Here is a 20,249-nt window from a genome sequence, read left to right as displayed (position 1 = left end):
AGCCGTGACGTCACGATGCTAGTTTGCCTGGCTAGCACGTTAGCTTAAACATTTATTATCCCCTCAAAGTTTAAATCGGGATCACTGAATCAAGAATAACGGCCTAATGTCTGTATTCTTTTGGTACATATTGTTGTTATCATTGAAAAGCCAACAAACAGACTCACCAGACATTTTCACGTGTGTTTTGTTGACTTCGACTTGACAGTTGGCTGCGGGACAAAAACCGGTAGCAAAGCATGCCGGGTAAACTCTTAAAGGGACAGTGCAGCTGCAGCTTCTGGGGCTCCCTGGGACAAGCTGGATGTAGAATAGATACAGCGGCAGGGTTTTTACGTCGAGTTGGAGTCTGACGTACAGCGTAGTGGACTACAAACTGACGTCACTCCGCCGGTGTTGTGGAAAGTGTTGTTGTTCCTCGTTTTGATTTCATTATTAACTTTGTGATTGGTAACAACTTTGTGAGTTTATTTTTTATTTTTTGCTTGCAACATATTCCTATTAAAGCAGTTTCCCCCTCAAATTGCCTCAATTGTAATATATTTGTTAAAAATAAAATAAATGCGTGTCTTATTTTGAAGTGCACCGACTGAAAGCTGCCTTGACGCTTTCCGGGGTGACTGTAGCTGGCGCGAATGTTATAAAAGGAAAACACTGAGGGTTGACGTTCATAATCAACAATAAACCAAAGAAGGTAATGTATGTTTATGTTTGGTTGAGTGACCCCCCCAGAAGAAAAATACATTTATAGGAATTCATGTATTAATATGTAAGTTTCTGATGAATGAGGTTTTGTACACAATGAACGTTTAGCTGGTTATAACTACCGGTATGTAAATGTTGTGACGGCTTGTATGATTGATATTTATGTTCATAGCTGTCATCATGGTGACTGAACTGGAGAAGATCGTCTCCCTGTCAGATGGAGACAACGCAGGCGAGCTGCAGAACTACTTATCCAACATGACACATGATAAGGTGCGCTCAAGTGACAAGAAGTAATACTATAGTTATACAGTAGTACTAGTACTCATTTAGTCTAGATATCTCTAATAGATGTAAGAAAAAGTCACACAGAAATGTAACCCTTAAAGTGCTCAAAGGTCCATTTGTTGTCTACACTTGTGCACTCCCTGGGTTTCACATCCAGCAATCAACCAATGATGAATGTGATGAATCTTCTGCATAGTACTGTGTTCTATCTGTCTGTCATTCAATGTTTTATGAGTTTAATCAATCAATGATGGCAAAAGCAGACATTTCCACTCCTGATGTGTGCTTTGTCCCCTCCTAGTTGGTCAAAGTGGTCACTAACAGTGCACTGAAGGGTAAAAACATAGGTGCCATGATCAAAGCCATATTTAAGGGTAAGTAACCCCATTTGTTTTGATATGTCCAGATCCTTATGCCACTGTATGATTTACTTTACACATCATAATACATTATCAACTCAGTCGTTGTTTCATTTCATAATGTTACTGTAGTCTCATCTCAGTTGTTTTGTAATCATAGGCCACTGTTTGATCATGTGTACATTTAATGGTAATGCTTGTCTATTCATCTTGGTCACTAGTTGTTCCTTGTTTACCTGTTATGCTCGTTTCTTATTGTTTATTGACTAGAGTTCATGCTTACTCTACTTGTTCACATCTTGCACTTGTAAGTTGCTCTGAATAAGAGTGTCTGCTAAATTCCTAAATTGTACGTGTAATTCCTCACATACAGTATGTCTTATTTTTTCCTGTCAGGTTCTCCACCTAGTGCCCCTGAGGGATCGCAGCGCAGGCTTCTGTTGTATCAGCATTGCATCCCTCTGTGTGAGTCAGGAGACCTCCAAACTGAGGTGGCAGCGGAAATCATTGGGCTACTCATGCTGGAGGTGAGATGACGTTATTTTACTGGTTTAGGTTGACGCCATTGTTGACAGTGACATCCTGGTAATGTTCCCTGATTTGAGATGGCATTATTCATTAGAAGGACATTGTGTAGTCTTGGAACCAGAAAACGTCTTTGGGTTCCTTAGATTTGTGACCAGTGATAAAAAACAAAAAAAACTTTTGAAAGTTTGTCTATATATCATTTGTAGGATTTGTTCTCTTCACACCTTGTTCTAGTTAAATGTTTGTTCCGAGCCAAAACTGAAATTCCTTCTATTTGTATTTATTGATCTCCTTGCAGACTCATAATTTGTCTGGGCCCTCTCTTGCACAAATGTCACAACTCTTCGTTGATGCCATCAAGTCGGGCAAGATGGGTAGTGGCAAATCCCTGGAACTCTTTCCCACAGTGCTGACTGCCCTTGCAGGCTGTGAGGCCTTAGCTTATGGCAAAGGTACGGTAATTACATTATACTGTCGGGGCTACGGTCAATAAAATATATAGGGTTTAAGTGATTATGGTAGCTAGACAAAACGGCGCTTCTCTCATCGTCGTAGCTGATTTTGTTGTGTGACCACAGGAGAGCTCAGCGGTGAGGAATACAAGAAACAGCTGATCAACAGCCTCTGTTCAAGCAGGTGAGGATTCATAAATGAGCTCTGCTTAGACTGCATTCCTTAAATAAGAATACACATTACATCATCTAATACTATGCATGTCTTTATCAAAGAATGATGGGAAATATCTATTGTAGAAATATATCAATATCAATTTAATTTATTCCCTTGACAAGAATGCAGTCCAACTCATCAGAAACCTCTTTGGGTGGCATAAACTACTTTCATTAAGAGGAAAAATGTAGGCCCAACCATTTGGCAATCACAAAGGCTATTTTATGTTCATCTCTTCCTGCAGATGGGACCCACAATGTGTAATCCATCTGACCACCATGTTCAGGTAAGACCATTGGTTATCATCTCCATCACCTGTTTACTCAATGACTATATACCCGTATTTTCCGGACTATAAGGCGCACTTAAAAGCCTTTAATTTTCTCAAAAAACTACAGTGCGCCTTATAGTCCAGTGCGCCTTATATATGGATCATTCATTGACATTGCCATTCCCTTTATGCATAACGCAACGGTAGCGTCTATTATGTGCGCCTTATAGTCCGTTGCGCCTTATATATGAAAACAGTTAGAAAATAGACCATTCATTGACAGTGGGCCTTATAGTCCGGTGCGCCTTATAGTCCGGAAAATACGGGTATGTAATAAAAATCAAGAGAGATTCATTCATTTTGTTTGCATATGTGAAAACCCTGGCATTAATCAAACACCTGAGTGGTAGATGAATGTCATTTCAAATACACATTAGGAAATGTGTATAACTCTGTTTTTAATTAGTTCTTGAGAGAGACTGGCACATACGCCTCACTCATGGCTGGGAACTAATGACTAACTTCTGTAAAACATCTCTAATACTTTAGTACAGTGTTCATCTAATTGAATAACAATCATCACAATTCATTTGGCACCTGAATCTGGTTGATATTAGTCAGAGTTGAATACTTTGATCAGATTTTATTTATTTGTTCTGTGGGATCAGTTGTACACCTCACTGTTGTAATAGTCTGGAACTTGTCTGTCACAGGGATGTGCCGTTGTCACCAGAGGAGCTGCAGTTTGTGGTGGAGAAGGTTCTGAGAATGTTCCAAAAATTGGAACTCCAGGAGATCCCACCACTTGTCTACCAGCTGCTACTATTATCTGCCAAGGTGGGTGGCTATTTCACAGTTACTTTTGGGGCACAACACTTAATCCAACTAATCCGTTAAATAGATTAGAAAAAAATATTTTCATTCTTTAATAAAAGAAAAAAAGAATATAATATCCCTTTTCCTTTCTGTGATATTTTTTATTTAAAACAGTAGCCAGTCTCCAAGCTCACAATGCTTTATTTGATTAATCGACAAAGTAATCAATGGAATAATTGTTACGACAATGATCGATAGTTGCAGCCCTAGATGCAATGTGAGATGTGGAACTATGATTTGTTCAGTAAATTAAAATCCTTGTGCATTATGTTTGCAAGGGCTGCAAGAAAGCTGTCCTGGATGGAATCATCAGTTACTTTAAAGAGCAGGACCTCCGTCAGAAAGAAGAACAGAAAGATGGAGAGTAAGTTACACTCAGATTACAGGCTTGATGCTCCCCAGATACTCTGTGCCTCTCCATCTCCTTCTTTTATTTTAGGCTAAGCATTATTATTATTGTCTTGTTGCAAACACTTATGCATACTGTATATATATGTGTATATTGTTTGTGTTGCACTACGTTGAGAAGTAGTTCCTAATGTTTGAATGAATGGACCATTGTAAGTTCTTTGAGTTTGCATTATGCTTAGAAAAGTCCCTTAAAATTGCAATCCTTTACAGAAACGTTAGTACTACTTTTTTGTTGTTGTGTTGTGTTCTGTCTCGACACTTAACTCATACCCTGCCAAAAAAGAAGTTTCTATAATAAAAACGTCTTTAAAACGTCTTTTTCACTATGGACCTCCCTGCCAGACGTCTTCTGAACGTCTTTTTTTTTTAAATAATAAAAAAAAAAAAAAAAAATTTTTTGAAAAAGATTTAAAAAAAAAAAAAAAATGTTGGACCTCCAACAGTGTACTAGGCATGATCGCGATCGCGAAATTGCATGTTTAACCCCCATACCAACCCCATCTTTCAAACATGGCAGCCATGTTTGTTTACATTTGAAGAAAACATAAGGGCTCCTTTCTCCTGAATGCCTGAACGGATTTCCAAGCGGATGTTTTTGTTTGAAAGCTGTGAAAAGCATGCACATGCATAGTGCATGATCTGTGCACGAATGTGTGCACCAGCGTGCACACTATTTTTTTAACCCTTTGTTGGCGAACCGGCAATATAAGAGGTCATCCCACTTTAAATATGGCACCGACTGAGTTAATGTATATATATATATATTTATTTCAACTTAATTGCTCTGTATGGTTGATTCTCCTGTATTGTTGATTCTTCTTGTTTGCTTTTGTCGCTCGGCTGTACACAACAGTCCTTTTCTTTTTTTCTTACTGTCCTGTAACCTTAAACTGCTGTGCCTTCTGGGTAACTTAATTTTCCCCTTGGGATAATAAAGGTATCTATCTATCTATCTATCTATCTATCTATCTATCCATCCATCCATCCATCCATCCATCCATCCATCCATCCATCCATCCATCCATCCATCCATCCATCCATCCATCCATCCATCCATCCATCCATCCATCCATCCATCCATCCATCCATCCATCCATCCATCCATCCATCCATCCATCCATCCATCCATCCATCCATCCATCCATCCATCCATCCATCCATCCATCCATCCATCCATCCATCCATCCATCCCTCCCTCCTCATCTGTGTCCCTAACTGTCTGTTTTCCTCAGCAGCATGGATCTTGAAGTTCAGTCCATCCCACAGGACCAGTTACGGCACGTGGAGGGCACCGCCATCCTCCACATAGTCTTTGCTGTTCGACTTGACCACGAACTCGGGAGAGAGTTCCTCAAAAGTCTCAAGGTTACAGACTCACTGTCTCGCATCTTGTGACAGTTTCTCGTTTTCGCAAAACGAGAAACTATTCGTACAATACTATAGTGTGTGTGATGCACGGTGTAATATAAATCTTCACGTCCCTTGCAGACATCTCATGAGGACCTGTGTCCTTTCAGCGTCGCCCTTCTGCTTTCTGTGGCCCGTATCCCGCGCTATGAGGAGCAGGTGAGAGGTTGGCCTTAGTGTACACATGCCATACTGCAACTGATATTGATGCATTTTTGCTATTCAGCATGTGTACAGTACATACATGTTGATTGATTGAAGAATGTATTTGAAGTTTGCATAGGAAAGGGTACAGTTCCATGACAGTACAGTTCACTGGTACAAGGTCAACTAAAAGGATAGGCCCAAGAAATCACATGGCTTATTTAAATGTAGATCCAAAAACTTGACATATAACATTGAATGAGAGACAGATAGAACACAGTATATGCAGAGGATATCATCAGGAAAAACTGTCGTAATATAAAATAATGCAAAAATAAAGTATTTACAATAGAAAGGTCAAGGGAGGTAAAGATAGGCTATGTTTTCATTTACCAGTTGCGAGTAGCAGCCACTTCTAAGTGGCTTTTCAGTGCCGTTTTAAAGGAAGGTAGGGATTTACATTCCTCTATGGCCTTCGGTAGTGAGTTCCACATTTAAGTAGTTAACATTCTACATTGGAACATTGGAATTCCTGGGCATTGCGTTCTTTCAGCATGAACAAAACAAAAAACAAGCTTCCCCACCCTAGGATATGCAGTAATTCCGTATTCTCTCCACGTACTGTTGTTGATACTGTTTTTGTCGGCTTCTCTGTGTCAGGTGTTTGACCTCCTGAAAGCAGCGATCACAAAGAGCTTCAAGGAGGAGCATCTGCAGCAGGGTTCAAAGTTCCTGCAGGATCTGCTGCCTCAGCGCTGCAGTGTGGCCCACATGATCCTGGACACCGTTCACAACAGGTCAGGACATCCAACTCTATGCACAGCATCATCCTGAGTTAGGGCTGAGTCAATATCACAATTATTTCAAACCCATCCAAACGAAAACAAGAACACATCCTGCCGTCAAACTAGAGCAGGGGTCTTCAACATTTTCAGGCCAAGGACCCCTTAGTTGAGAGAGAGATGAAGCTGGGACCCCCACAATCTGTTCATAAATTCCATAGTTGCGTTGTTTGACAGCACAATCATCAGTGTATTTTGGATTCATGTCAATTTGTGTTTTCAGAATCACTTGAACCGTCAATTCTTAATAAACTTGACCTTTCACCCTGTACTTAGTCTGCCCTTTTTCCCCTCTACACTAAAGCTATTTGCCAAAAATAGCCGATCTACAAGCTCACAGCTCATCTGCTATTTTTGGCTAAAGTTCTCTGAATATGGACGCTAGGGTTCAAGTGGTAATATAAAAAAGGAGGAAAAAAAGTTTCTATCACACAAAGATTTGGAGGCCCCCCTGTAGTAATTCTGAGGACCCCTTAGGGGTCCTGGCCCACTGTTGAAGACCCCTGAACTAGAGAACTCGAGTTAAATTTACTAACTCCCAGGATTTAGTATTTTTGCTTGGACCAGACCAGAGCTGCACCATCCAGGATAGGGTGTACAGTATGTACAATTATGTCCCCTCAAAAGTGTGTGACAGTTTGATAACACGGAACCCTCTTCCACCTCACGCAGTGTGTTTGGCTGGGACCACGTCACCCAGGGACTGGTCCAGTTGGGCTTCTTCCTCATGGACACGTTTGGACCCCGACCCGGACCGTTTGGGAAACCTTCAGAGGGGACCACCGCTGCGGCCAAGACCCCCACGCAGCAGGCCTGTCGGCTGGGCGTCCAGGTCCTATTGGAGGGCTTCAAGGTGGGACATCTCTAGGTCTCTGGTTGTGGTTATCTAAACATGGTCCTATTGGAGGGCTTCAAGGTGGGACATCTCTAGGTCTCTGGTTGTGGTTATCTAAACATGCGGTTAATGCACCGCGAATAAAGGCATCAACTACAGAATAGTTTTGATGCAAAATGTTCATTCATTACGATCCCCGGTGTGTAAAGAACTTTCAACCTTTGTAATGTCATGGACCCCCAGTTGGATATGAATTAGTCCACCGACATGACACGTTTTTGATTTTAATCTCTGGGACAAGGGTCCATTTGGTTCTTAAAAGAGGACGTCACCACTTTTCAACCTATCTTCATATAATTGGTCCTCACTAAAAAATATATATATATATATATTTTTTTTTCAGAGGAGGGCTGTGGGCAGGTCAGAAACCCATCGTCTTGTGACATCATCGATTGGGAATCCAAGCTAATAGAAACTGCAGGCTTTCTATTCCTGAAAATTTGCAATGTTAAAGTGGAAGCCATTGTTCTCGCGATAATAAAAATAAAAATATTTTTTTCAAAAATATTTTATAAATTTTTGTTGGGGGGGAAATGATGATGTCACAAGACTATGGATTCTGAACTTCCCACAGCTCTCCTAGGAGACTTGGACCGAGTAGAAAAAAAATGCTATTTTATTATGAACATTAGTGAGGACCTATTATATGAAGATAGGTTGAAAAGTGGTGAAGTCCTCCTTTAACTATCAATCGTTTAGCTGGGGGCCCCCTGGAACCCCCGCAATGACCCTGGGGCTCCAAAGACTCCACATTGAGAACCAGTGATCTATCTAAGAAACTATTGTATGATCTTGTTATGAATTGCATTCTCCCTGAACTGTGTTGATGACTGCATGCATATTCCTTTCTTTCCGTGGAAGCCGTGTTGACCAGCGTCTCTTTCTGTCACAGATGCACGAGACGATCCGAGGAGAGATACTGGAGCAAGTTCTGAACCGCTTAGTGACCAAGACGGCTTCACCTGTCAGTCATTTCATAGGTAATCTGAGAGACGATCCCTAATGAACTCAACTGTAAAGATTAGACCCGCAACTATTAACCTTTTTTTGATTAGTCAAATAATTGAAATTCTAAAGTGTCCCTCCCAAATCGATAATGTTTTATTAAATCATCAATTATTTTCTTTAATAATCGATTAAATCAAGTAGTTTGCTTAACTGTTGCACCACTACTACTAAAGATTCACTCCAACCACTGAATCTGGAGGCAAACAAGGATTGATTCATTGCTGTTTCCACTGGGTTTTTGTTGCGTCATCAGAACTTTTCTCCGACATTGTGGTCTCTGCTCCCATGATCCTCCTGGAGTCATCCTCTAAGGTGACGGAGACCTTTGACCACCTGTCATACCTGCCCCTGGCCACAGTGCAGGGTCTGCTAAAAGCTGTCCAGGTACACACACACACATACACACACACACACACACACACACACACACACACACACACACACACACAATGTTGTTTTCTCATATTCTACTACCAGTAAGACTCCCTAATCGGGAGATAAGCGACCGTCAGGTCACATGTATGATAGGCTACTTTTGACCATTTTCCCGGCGGGGTGCCCCGGTGGTGGCTGGGCCCCCGGGGACCCCCTACTACTGCTATACTTTTGTTCCTCACAAGTATATTAATACAAGTACACATGCATACACAGTACACCCCTGCGCACATAATCACACACACACACACACACACACACACACACACACACACACACACACACACACACACACACACACACACACACACACACACACACAAACATACACTCACGAACATACACTCAATAGAGAATCTATTCTATCTTGTGTGTTTGTTTCTTTGTGTCTTCTATGTTCAGCCACTCCTGAAAGTCAGCATGTCCTTGAAAGATGCTTTGATCCTAGTTCTCCGCAAGGCCATGTTTTCCAGGTATGAATATATCTTCTTTATCTCTCTCTCCTGTCTGCTTTTAAAACTACATTATTCCTGGGGCCTGTCTCACAAAGCAGGATTAATGGATAAGATAGCAAACTTAAAGTGATCCCTGACTAATGCGACAAATATGCCTTAATACATTATAATTGTCCTCTATAAATACAATGTAAAATTAAAAACACCTCAATTATTTTATTTCTTCTAGAAATAGCTAATCTTTCACTCAATAGGGGAAATGCCCGTCGCAAGTTGATGATGTCATAAATGTCAAGTGTGATCTATCCCTATGGAATTTATGGCATGCATGTGAAAATAAAAACAAACGTAATACTTCCTATGGTTAATATGAGCATCAAATCAATATTTCAAATGTGTTTGTGTTTTGTTTTTTTGCACATGCATGCCATAAAAATGACACATGACATTTATGACATCATCAACTTGCGACAGGCATTTCCACTACTGAGTGAAAGATTAGCTATTTCTAGAAGAAATAAAATATTGAAGGTGTTTTTAATTTTACATTGTAGTTATAGAGGACAATTATAATGTATTAAGACATATTTGTCGTATTAGTCAGGGATCACTTTAACACTTAGTTTCGTAACCTAGTAAACAGCCTGCAATAATCCCCCAACACAACAGCTTGTGCATCTGCTACTTGTGATGCTTTTGTGTGACGCTGTAGTATGATCAAGTAGGACATTAATTTACAAAAATATGGAGATGGGAGGTTTTCTGCCTGACAACAACGATATAATACTTTATTCTGCGTTATTCTGATCCATTTGACTGAACACAATGTATTAACCCATTCAGAACAGGTACACAGTATTGTGTATTATTATTTTATGGTTTAACTATTGAAAAATAGCAGATATACAAGCCCACAGCGCGGCACCGAGACCCGCACTGCGAGCTTGTAGATCTGCTATTTCTGAAAAATCGTGAAAATTTGAATTTTGACCCGATTCTATAAGTGTCTTTTGAATCCTTCTGTCCAATCTGGCTAGCCATCGGCAAAGAAAAGGTCCTTTTCACTTAACTGGAGCTCAGTTAGTCTGCTCTTGAGAGACTACTATGTCAGTGGTGATCTAATCTCTCGAGACAGCCTCAGAGGCGCTACGCTTCTGGAGACAGACCGATAGGTGTCGCCCTTTCTTCTTTGACGATGGGTTCCCAGATTGGTGGTGCTCAAACCTTTTCATGTGAAGGACCCCCAAAATGATATGTATTTGGCCACGGACCCCTATCTCAAAATATTTAGTTCCAGGGACCACCCAGAAGCAAAATTTGAGTTACAGACGTTCGCTTTGAAAATACATATATTCAAAGATTTTCACACATTTTCACGACTTTTCAAAAAATAGCAGATCTACAAGCTTGCATCGCGGCACTCGGTGCCGCGCTGTGAGCTTGTATATCTGCTATTTTTAAAGCATTCAATACCCCTAGGCCTAAATGGGTCAAACAATAAACCTGACCTCCCATGTCTCCACTACCTTCCTCTACCAGTCAGCTGGACGGGAGGAAGTCTGCGGTGACCGGCTTCCTGTTGCTGCTAAGGAACTTCAAAGTGTTGGGCAGCCTGGCCTCTAGTCAGTCCAGCCAGGTCTTCTCCTCCAGCCAGGTACAACGTCAACCCTTCTCAGTCACTTATTATTAGACATCATGATTATTATCAAGTTGTGCCTGATACCATAATCTAATGATGAGGAGTGGGAATCACCAGAATTTTATCACAGTTCCTGGGCCACGATTTGATAAGATCACAATTCTTCAATGTGTAGCCAATGCGATTTATTATGTGAATTTTATCCTGTCCCTGGCCACGGTGCAGGGTCTGATAAAAGAAGTAGCCCAGGAGTAGTAGTAGTAGTAGTAGTAGTAGTCTTAATCTTTTTAACATAAATCATTGTCCCTGTATTTGTAAGTGCAATTAAACAAATTAAACATGTAAACCTGCTTGACTTGATCAACGTAAATTGACTAAATAAAGTGACTTTTTGCACAGTGTGTCTGAACAACAATTTATAGTTCTAAATGGCGCATCTGCTGAGCTATAAACGAGAGTTATGCATATAACTAAGGTTCTATGAATACCGGATAACAGCCACAGGCAGTGTTTCAGCACCTGGATAATCATCACGCATGCAATCCAGGTGTTGAAAACACCGCCTCTGGCAGTTAGTAGGCATGAAATAGAACGAGAGTTATGCATATAACTAAGGTACTATGAATATTGGTTAACCGCCAGAGGCGGTTAGTAGGTATGAAATAGAACTGAAGTTAAGGTAGATTTTCCATTTTCATAGAATGTTCTTCTGTTATGACATACCAACATTTGGGGAAGCTATAGGGTTCATGTGGTTCAAGCGCTAGCATTTCTAAAAGTATGTGCCAGTATGTATTGTACAGTGTTGTTGATGCGGTGCCTGTCTGATCAGATCCAAGTGGACGTTCACTCCCGCTACAACGCCGCCGCCAACGAGGCCTTCTGTCTGGAGATCATCAGCAGCCTGCGCCGCTGCCTGGGCCAGCAGGCGGACGTACGCCTGATGCTCTATGAGGTAGGGAATTCACGAATAGCGATGTTTAGTATTTGAATTATTCAACCTCAAAGTATTTGAATAGTCGAATATTCGACAGGACTGGCCAAACTGTCAAATATTAAGTAAGCAAGAGGCGAACATTGTGTAGATCTGCTATTTTCACAATATTTATTTGCAGAACCGAGTCACATTAAATGTAATACCTACAATTCCAAGTGCTTGTCAGGGTTCTTATGACTTCCTATCTAGCCAAGCTGTATAAACCATGAAGAAATATATATACAGTATCTTTAAAGACAAAACAAAAAAATTAAAAATAAGCGAATATTCGACTTTGGTGAACAATGTCGAATAGTGACTTTGATTTTCGAATATTCTAATATTTGGTGAATGCCCTACTATGAGGTCAGGTCATTGTTCAAACACTCCTGATGCTCTATGAGGTCAGATCATTGTTCAAACGCTCCTGTAGGTTTTAGCTATGAGGTCAGATCTAGTGGCCAAGCCTTCAAGAACAGTGGTTCTCAACCTGTGGGTCGGGACCCCCAGGGGGGTCCTCAAATTATTTTGGGGGGTCCCCAGATGATTAGCTTAATGTGCAACGTTGTTTTCTCACTCAACAGTAAACAAACCAACATAAAGTTCAAGTGTACGGAGGGTATTTCTAAAGCGACAATTTAAGGACTTTTTAATACCTCTAAAATGACGAATTAACATTGGCCAAATTGTCAAATATTAGAGGCAGAAATGGTGAAAATAGCAGATCTACATGCTCACAACGCATCGCAACACAAGACGTTGTGATCAACTGAGCATGTAGATCTGCTATTTTCACAACATAACTGTTATACAAAATGTAATGCCTCAACTCTTAGTGCTTGTCGGGGTGGGGGAAGGTCCCCTGTTAAATATTATTATTTTGGGGGTTGCGACCTGAAAAGGTCGAGAACCACTGTTCTAGAAGAGGGTCTGCCTGTCTGTATGTGGGTCTGTCTGTCCTCACCCGATCTTGCAAATCAATATAACATCCTCATTATAACCGGTGATCCACACTGTCATTAGACCCTGTCTTGTTTTAATGGATGTCTTTACAATACACTTCTCAATGCATGATTGTTGGGCATTACATTTGTTTAAAAGCAATTCCTTATCCTCCTTCAGGGTTTTCACGACGTTCTCCGCCGCAACTCGCAACTGGCGAGTTCCATCACGCAGACCCTCCTCTCCCAAGTATGTGTGTGTATGTGGGGCTGTCACAATTATTACATAATCGTCTAATCGTGATTATTTTTCATAATCGTTTCCATGTTGAAAATGTTTCATATATTTAAAAAAAAAAAGTAAAGAATAGTGGAAATAGCAGATCTACAAGCTTGTAGATCGGCTATTTCCACTATCAATGTTCTTTTTTAAGTATAAAGTTGTCAAATGTGTCAGTAATTTCTTCGTCTATTTAGGTTATGTGTCGTATCTACCTTGTGCAACTTAAAAGCCTAAAAGCCAAACGACAAAAACACAATTAAATCGTTAATCGCAATTATTTGAGTGACAATTAATCGTCATGTAAAATGTCATAATCGTGACAACCCTATGTGTATGGTCATCTATAATGTACCTGCAGGCCATAAACTAATACATAAACGTAAAGCTGTATGACATGACGACAGCTGTACCGTTCATTCTGCCCCTAGCTGAAGCGCTACTATGAACCCGAACAAGACCTCCTACCTCCAGTGAAGCTGGAGCCATGCATCACTGCCCAGGGAGACCAGGTCTTTCTTCAGGAGCCACTGGTACTCTGCCTATATTCCAATGTCTCTGTCTCTCTGTCTGTCTGTCTGTCTGTCTGTCTGCTCATAGCACTCACACCGTAAAATGTAACTCTGGGAGTTACAAATACATTCATAAGGAACACAGAAACAAGTCAGATCACCAAATGCACATATGAGGCCATATTATACTAAGACAGGAAACAATATTAGAACTAATAATAATACACATATACAGTACATACACACATATAAATACATAACATTAAAAACGGTTCGACAAACAAACAGACAAATAGGTAAATAAGTGAGATAATAAACATGCGTAACTGTATACCGGTATACTCCAGCACCTCACCTAAGTTAGTTAAACGGATGAGTGGTTGTGTTGAGGTGAGGAGCGCTTCACCTCAAACCCAGACACATCTCCCTGCTTTTACTTTCCGACATCACCTCGTCGCCCCATCACCTAAAAAAGTGAGGAGCTACTCACTAAACCCTAGTACTGTATGAATGAGCCTTTAAGGCAGGGGTCTTCAAGAATTTACGAATGAACAGTGAACACTGAGGATTGTGCCATGTATTCTGAACAGTGTGTCGTCATGTCCCTCAGGGCCACCTGCTGAGCTGCGTGGTCCACTGCCTGCTGTGGCTCCAGAGCGCCCGTGCCTTTGCTCCTCTGAGTGAGGAAGATGAGGACGAGGAAGAGGAGGAGGAGGAGGGGGGATGCCAGTCGGAGCTGCATGCCATCCTGCAGAGCATGACCAGACGCATGGTCAAGAGTGAACTGGAAGACTTTGAGCTGGTATGATGCAACGCCTCGGCACAGACTAGTAGTGGAACGGACACTGAGGGAGTTAGATTATTACATTCTGGGCTAATACTGATCCTAAAATAACAATTTTAGGGCGCCCGCTGGCCTACTGGTCCGGACGCATACCACGTAGGCATGGATGCCAGGCGGCGTCGCTAGTTCGATTCCCGATCCGTATGACACCGTTTTGTGGGGGCCATTTGTAGCCCACGGAATATCTTTCGTGCAAAACAAATGCTTGCAATGGATTCAGCATCATGAAAAACCCCTAGTTTGACCCCTCACATGCTATTTAAAGCATATTTATTTTTCTGTGTTTTTTTCCTGTATAGTGAAGTTAATGGGACACAAACTTTCATCAGTTTTTTTATTATGTTTCCCCCGGGAGTTGAATTTCAACCTTTTAGTACATATTATTACACACCTTTAGAAACACATTGGTGAAGAAATTTCTTGGTAATTGCAGATTTTATTATGTTTCCCTTATTATAGGACAAGTCAGCAGAGTTCTCCATGGGATCCAGTGTGGGCATAAAGAACAGCATCTATGGCGTGCTGGTGATGGGTGTGTATGAGGTCCTCATAGAGTACAACTTCATCAAGGCCAACTACAGGTAACCGTGCTCTTTTTTGAACAACTAAACTCAATTGTGTCATCATGCCATGATATTAAGGGTGCAACAGTTAATCAAACTAATAGAATTGATTTAATCGATTGATTGATTGTTTGTAGTAAAAGCCGCTTCGAGGAGATCCTGGATCTGTTCAACCGATACCACAAGCTGTCTGAGATCATGAAGGAGAAAGCCGGGAAGGGCCGACCCTCCTCCAAGTCCCCACGCAGTCTGCTCTCCATGGCGTTCATATCAACACTCCTCACCACACTCTTCAGGTAACTACAGTAGTAGGCTGGACATAGCCAGAGAAAGGAAATATAGCAGATATCCGACATTATAGATAGATAAAATCCAAAGCCTGGTAAATTACCATTACCATATCAATCTAGGGGTCCTTGACTTGAATACGTGTGAGAACCACTGTGTGTGTGTGTGTGTGTGTGTTGTAGAGACAGCTCTCAGAGCAGGGAGGAGGCTCTGGCGGTGCTGCGCGCCAGCGGGGAGTTCCTGCGCTACGCGCTGAGCGCCGCCCTGCAGAAGATCCAGCAGCTGGAGGAGACCGGACACACGGACGGCCCCGACGGACAGAGCACGGACAAGACCTTCCGCTTCCTTTGTGACATGACCAGGTAGAGCAGTGGTGGAAAAAGTACAAAAGTATTGGTATCAATTTCTGTCAAAATGTACTTAAAGTGCCAAATGTCCCATTTCACTTATTATTATTATTTTTTTCTCACACATTTTTAAATAGCAGATTTACAAGCTCACAATTGGTCACATTGCGACGCATTGTGAGCTTGTAGATCGCCTATTTTCAAATTGCCAAGATACAGTATATACCTATCCACCTGTTTCCGCGAGAATTTACTGTAGAATTATGTGTGGGACACATCCGGAGAACAGCAGACACGCAGATGCAACCGTTTTGAGTTTGTAGATCACTCTCGGCTGTGATGCCAGAACTGCCGCACACCTTCTGCGCAATGCACGATGGGACTTTGGAAACTTGTAGATAGGGCTGAAGGGCTTAATATATGTTTTGTTGCGACCGTCAGGTCGCACTTACTATCAAAACCTCCACAAACTGTGAGTCAGTCAGTCAGTCAGTCCGTCCGTCCGTCCGTCCGTCCGTCCGTCAGTCTGTCTGTCACACCTGTCTGTCTGGGTCCCTGGGGGACCCCCAGATGTAAAGAATTACCAAATGTGCAAAAATGACCAAATGACCACCCCAACGGGGCTGCTCACGGGGAATTCCCGGGGACCACCGACTCCTGGTGCTCCAGAACGGATGCCAAAGTGGTGGCGCCCCCAGTGGAGGACCCCCTCCACTGCAGCTCACATAAAATGCCGTAACTACACGGAGACCCCACCCCTCATTTCTCACATGGCCCTCTTCTAGCGCCACCATGAGGCCGATTCTTGCAAAACACATTTTTGGACACTGCTCCTACAGATTTTGCCCTAAAATCACACAAATCGGTACACACTATGTCTACACTCATGTCATCAACATGGATCTGTCCCATATAGCGCCACCATCAGGCCGATTTTTTCAAACACATTTTTGGACACTGCTCCTACAGATTTTGCCCTAAAATCACACAAATCAGTACACAGTATGTCTACACCCATCTCATCAATATGGATCTCCCATATAGCGCCACCATCAGGCCGATTTTTTGAACCACATTTTTGGACACTGCTCCTACACATTTTGTCCTAAAATCACGCTGCGACCTGACGGTCGCTTATCTCCCGATTAGGGAGTCTTACTGGTGATAATAATCAAAATCTACAAAGTAACTAATATGTTCAAATAATTATAGCGGAGTAAAAGTATGAATCTATATATATATATGTTCCTCTGAGATGTAGTGGAGTAAGAAATAAAAGTACAGAAAATAGAAATACATAATTAATAAATAATAAGTAAAAATAAGATTGTACTTGAGGAAATGTACTTATTTACTTTACACCACTGCGAGGTACATTTCTTCGACACAATTGGAATCACAGAAACACTTCTTTTTGTCAAATGAGTGCGATGTGACGTCGCATAACACGAGGAATTCACTTGGACATTCCAGATATAATGGCTGAACATTCAGGACAAAACATGCATTCTCACAGTAGACAGCAGACAATCCTCCTCATAGAAGACAAGAATTGACCCTGTGATGTCACAGACAGTATTTATTGCGACCGTAGGTCGCAGTTACTTGCACTCCTATACTATCCAAACCTCCACCGGCTGTCCGTCCCTCCGTCAGTCCGTCAGTCTGTCAGTCACACGTCACACGTCACACTTTTGCCCTGCTCATATCTCCGCAACCGTTGCCCCGATCCATGCCAGATTCTGCACACACACTCCTTGCCTGCCAAACTACAACCTCCAAGGACCCCCGGAGCTCCAGGGACCCCCAAGTCCCTGGGGGACCCCCAGGTGTAAAAAATTACCAAATGTGCAAAAATGACCAAATGACCACCCCAACGGGGCTGCTCACGGGGAATTCCCGGGGACCACCGACTCCTGGTGCTCCAGAACGGATGCAAAAGTGGTGGCGCCCCCAGTGGAGGACCCCCTCCACTGCAGCTCACATAAAATGCCTTAACTCGGGCTAGGAGCGACCGGGAGAGCCGGGGCCGGTACCTATTCGTCCGCCTCGGCGGTGCGGAGACCCCACCCCTCATTTCTCACATGGCCCTCTACTAGCGCCACCATGAGGCCGATTCTGGCAAAACACATTTTTGGACATTGCTCCTACAATTTTTGCCCTATCACGCAAATCAGTACACAGTATGTCTACACTCATGTCATCAACTTGGATCTGTCCCATATAGCGCCACCTTCAGGCCGATTTTTTAAAAGACATTTTTGGACACTGCTCCTACAATCTTTGCCCTAAAATCACGCAAATCGCTACACAGTATGTCTACACTCATCTCATCAACATGGATCTGTCCCATTTAGCTCCACCTTCAGGCCGATTTTTTAAAACACATTTTTGGACACTGCTCCTACAATTTTTGCCCTAAAATCACGCAAATCGCTACACAGTATGTCTACACTCATCTCATCAACATGGATCTGTCCCATATAGCGCCACCTTCAGGCTGAATTTATTTAACACATTTTTGGACACTGCTCCTACAGATTTTGCCCTAAAATCACACAAATCGGTACACAGTATGTCTACACTCATCTCATCAACATGGACCTGTCCCATTTAGCGCCACCTTCAGGCCGATTTTTTAAAACACATTTTTGGACACCTACAGATTTTGCCCTAAAATCACGCAAATCGCTACACAGTATGTCTACACTCATCTCATCAACATGGATCTGTCCCATATAGCGCCACCTTCAGGCTGAATTTATTGAACACATTTTTGGACACTGCTCCTACAGATTTTGCCCTAAAATCACACAAATCGGTACACAGTATGTCTACACTCATCTCATCAACATGGACCTGTCCCATTTAGCGCCACCTTCAGGCCGATTTTTTAAAACACATTTTTGGACACCTACAGATTTTGCCCTAAAATCACGCAAATCGCACAGTATCTTTACAGTCATGTAATCAAAACGCATCTGTCCCATCTAGCGCCACCATCAGGACGATTTTGGTACAACTAACTTTTGGCCTATTTGTAGAGATAAGCGACCAACGGTCGCTTATCTCCCGATTAGGGAGTCTTACTGGTGATAGGCTGTGTCAGTTGGCTTTCTCTGAAAAGTAATACTTTGTGGCATTGTGACTTAAAGGAGTAGTTTAGATGAAAATAATTGTGACGCTATATTAACTAATGTTTCCAGGGACCCCTGAGAACTACTGGTCTAGCTCATCGGATCACAATGCTAAGTTTGATAAGACCGGCGGTTCCATGATGCTCGTTATCATCACGGGTAGAGAGCTATTTTAAGCAATGAGATCGCTTCGTCGGAACTACCTATTGTATAATCTAAATAAATGAAAGTGAGTGGACCAATGAACGTTTAAATATAAAAATGCGTCTGTGCTCTGATCTTGTTTTCCCCCCTCCACCGCTGGTGTCAGCGTGCTGATGTGGCGTTACACCAACATCCCCAGCGTGGTGGAGGAGGCGGGGAGGAAGGAGAAGCGCTCCAGCCTGTCCCTGCTGTGTCTGGAGGGTCTGCTGAGGATCTTCAGCGCCTGCGCGCAGCGCTACCCTGAGCGTGTGGCCCAGCTGCTCTCTGCCATGGGGGGTCAGTCAGTAGGATGGTCACAATTATCACATAATCGTCTTATCGCATTATTTGACATAATCACAGTTATTTTGTCATAATTGTTTGAAAAACGATTTTCAAACATTTTCAAAAATATCATATCCGTCATGTGCAACTTCAAAGCCCACATGCCAAACAGAAATCTAATAGTCAACGACAAAAACACAATTAATTCGTTAATCGCAATTAATTGAGTGACAATTAATCGTCATGTAAAATCGTGACAGCCCTAGGGCAGAGTTTCTCAACCTTTTTTGTGCATGGGCACACTTTTCATGTCCCAAGAACACACCAACATAATACGGGGGTGTAAATATCGTCACTGTCGGGAAGAAACTGTGTATCTCCAAGTTTCAAATTTGTACGTTTCTTCGCAAAGTAAAGCCCTGCTTCAGCATACAAGGCTGTCGCACAACAGTAGTGAAAACAGCTGATCTATGTTGTGTGCTTGTAGATCGGCTTTCAAGCAGTTTCAAGGGGCACACTTGACCCTTCTCAGGGGCACACCAAAGGTCCCCAGGAACAGTGGGGACATAATCGTCCCCCACTGACATAATCGTCTTATCGCAATTATTTGACATAATCGCAGTTATTTTGTCATAATCGTTTTAAAAACTCACATATTTTCAGACATTTTCAAAAATAGGCACCGAGTGCCGCGCTGTGAGCTTGTAGATCTGATATCTTTGAAAAATCGTGAAAATTAGAATTTTGACCCGATTGAAAAGTGTCTTTTTTGACGCGAAAGAAGTGTCTTTTGAATCCTTCTAAGGTCTTTTGAAAAACCTATGTTTCTATGTCAGCAATCTGGCTAGCCATCGTCAAAGAAAAGGTCCTTTTCACTTAACTGGAGCTCAGTTAGTCTGTTAGTGAGAGTACTATGTCAGTGGTTCTCAAACCTTTTCATATCAAGGACCCCCAAACTGAT

At 42.1% G+C, this 20,249-nt stretch overlaps 1 protein-coding gene across 1 annotated transcript in view; it reads left to right on the top strand.

Moving 5' to 3' along the window:
• Positions 1–1,302: 1,302 nt before the first annotated feature.
• fanci (FA complementation group I) overlaps positions 1,303–20,249 on the top strand; it is a gene marked incomplete at its 3' end in the record, with an annotated part of 30,532 nt that continues 11,585 nt past the window's right edge. Inside the window, exons 1-23 of the mRNA XM_080737523.1 lie at positions 1,303–1,367; positions 1,749–1,879; positions 2,179–2,332; positions 2,459–2,516; positions 2,794–2,835; positions 3,534–3,657; positions 3,975–4,060; positions 5,340–5,472; positions 5,596–5,673; positions 6,319–6,455; positions 7,173–7,353; positions 8,288–8,375; positions 8,657–8,787; positions 9,241–9,311; positions 10,833–10,947; positions 11,765–11,887; positions 13,031–13,099; positions 13,561–13,662; positions 14,252–14,443; positions 14,945–15,066; positions 15,186–15,344; positions 15,519–15,698; positions 19,131–19,300. Of these exons, the coding sequence (XP_080593649.1) occupies positions 1,346–1,367; positions 1,749–1,879; positions 2,179–2,332; positions 2,459–2,516; positions 2,794–2,835; positions 3,534–3,657; positions 3,975–4,060; positions 5,340–5,472; positions 5,596–5,673; positions 6,319–6,455; positions 7,173–7,353; positions 8,288–8,375; positions 8,657–8,787; positions 9,241–9,311; positions 10,833–10,947; positions 11,765–11,887; positions 13,031–13,099; positions 13,561–13,662; positions 14,252–14,443; positions 14,945–15,066; positions 15,186–15,344; positions 15,519–15,698; positions 19,131–19,300 (2,668 nt within the window). The 5' untranslated portion in view covers positions 1,303–1,345. The remainder of the gene's footprint in view (positions 1,368–1,748; positions 1,880–2,178; positions 2,333–2,458; positions 2,517–2,793; positions 2,836–3,533; positions 3,658–3,974; positions 4,061–5,339; positions 5,473–5,595; positions 5,674–6,318; positions 6,456–7,172; positions 7,354–8,287; positions 8,376–8,656; positions 8,788–9,240; positions 9,312–10,832; positions 10,948–11,764; positions 11,888–13,030; positions 13,100–13,560; positions 13,663–14,251; positions 14,444–14,944; positions 15,067–15,185; positions 15,345–15,518; positions 15,699–19,130; positions 19,301–20,249) is intronic.

This window comes from Nannobrachium achirus (assembly GCF_963921795.1).
Source record: "Nannobrachium achirus genome assembly, chromosome: 11".
In the NCBI taxonomy this organism is placed as follows: Eukaryota; Metazoa; Chordata; class Actinopteri; order Myctophiformes; family Myctophidae; genus Nannobrachium; species Nannobrachium achirus.
This window is presented reverse-complemented; position numbering and strand designations above follow the sequence as displayed.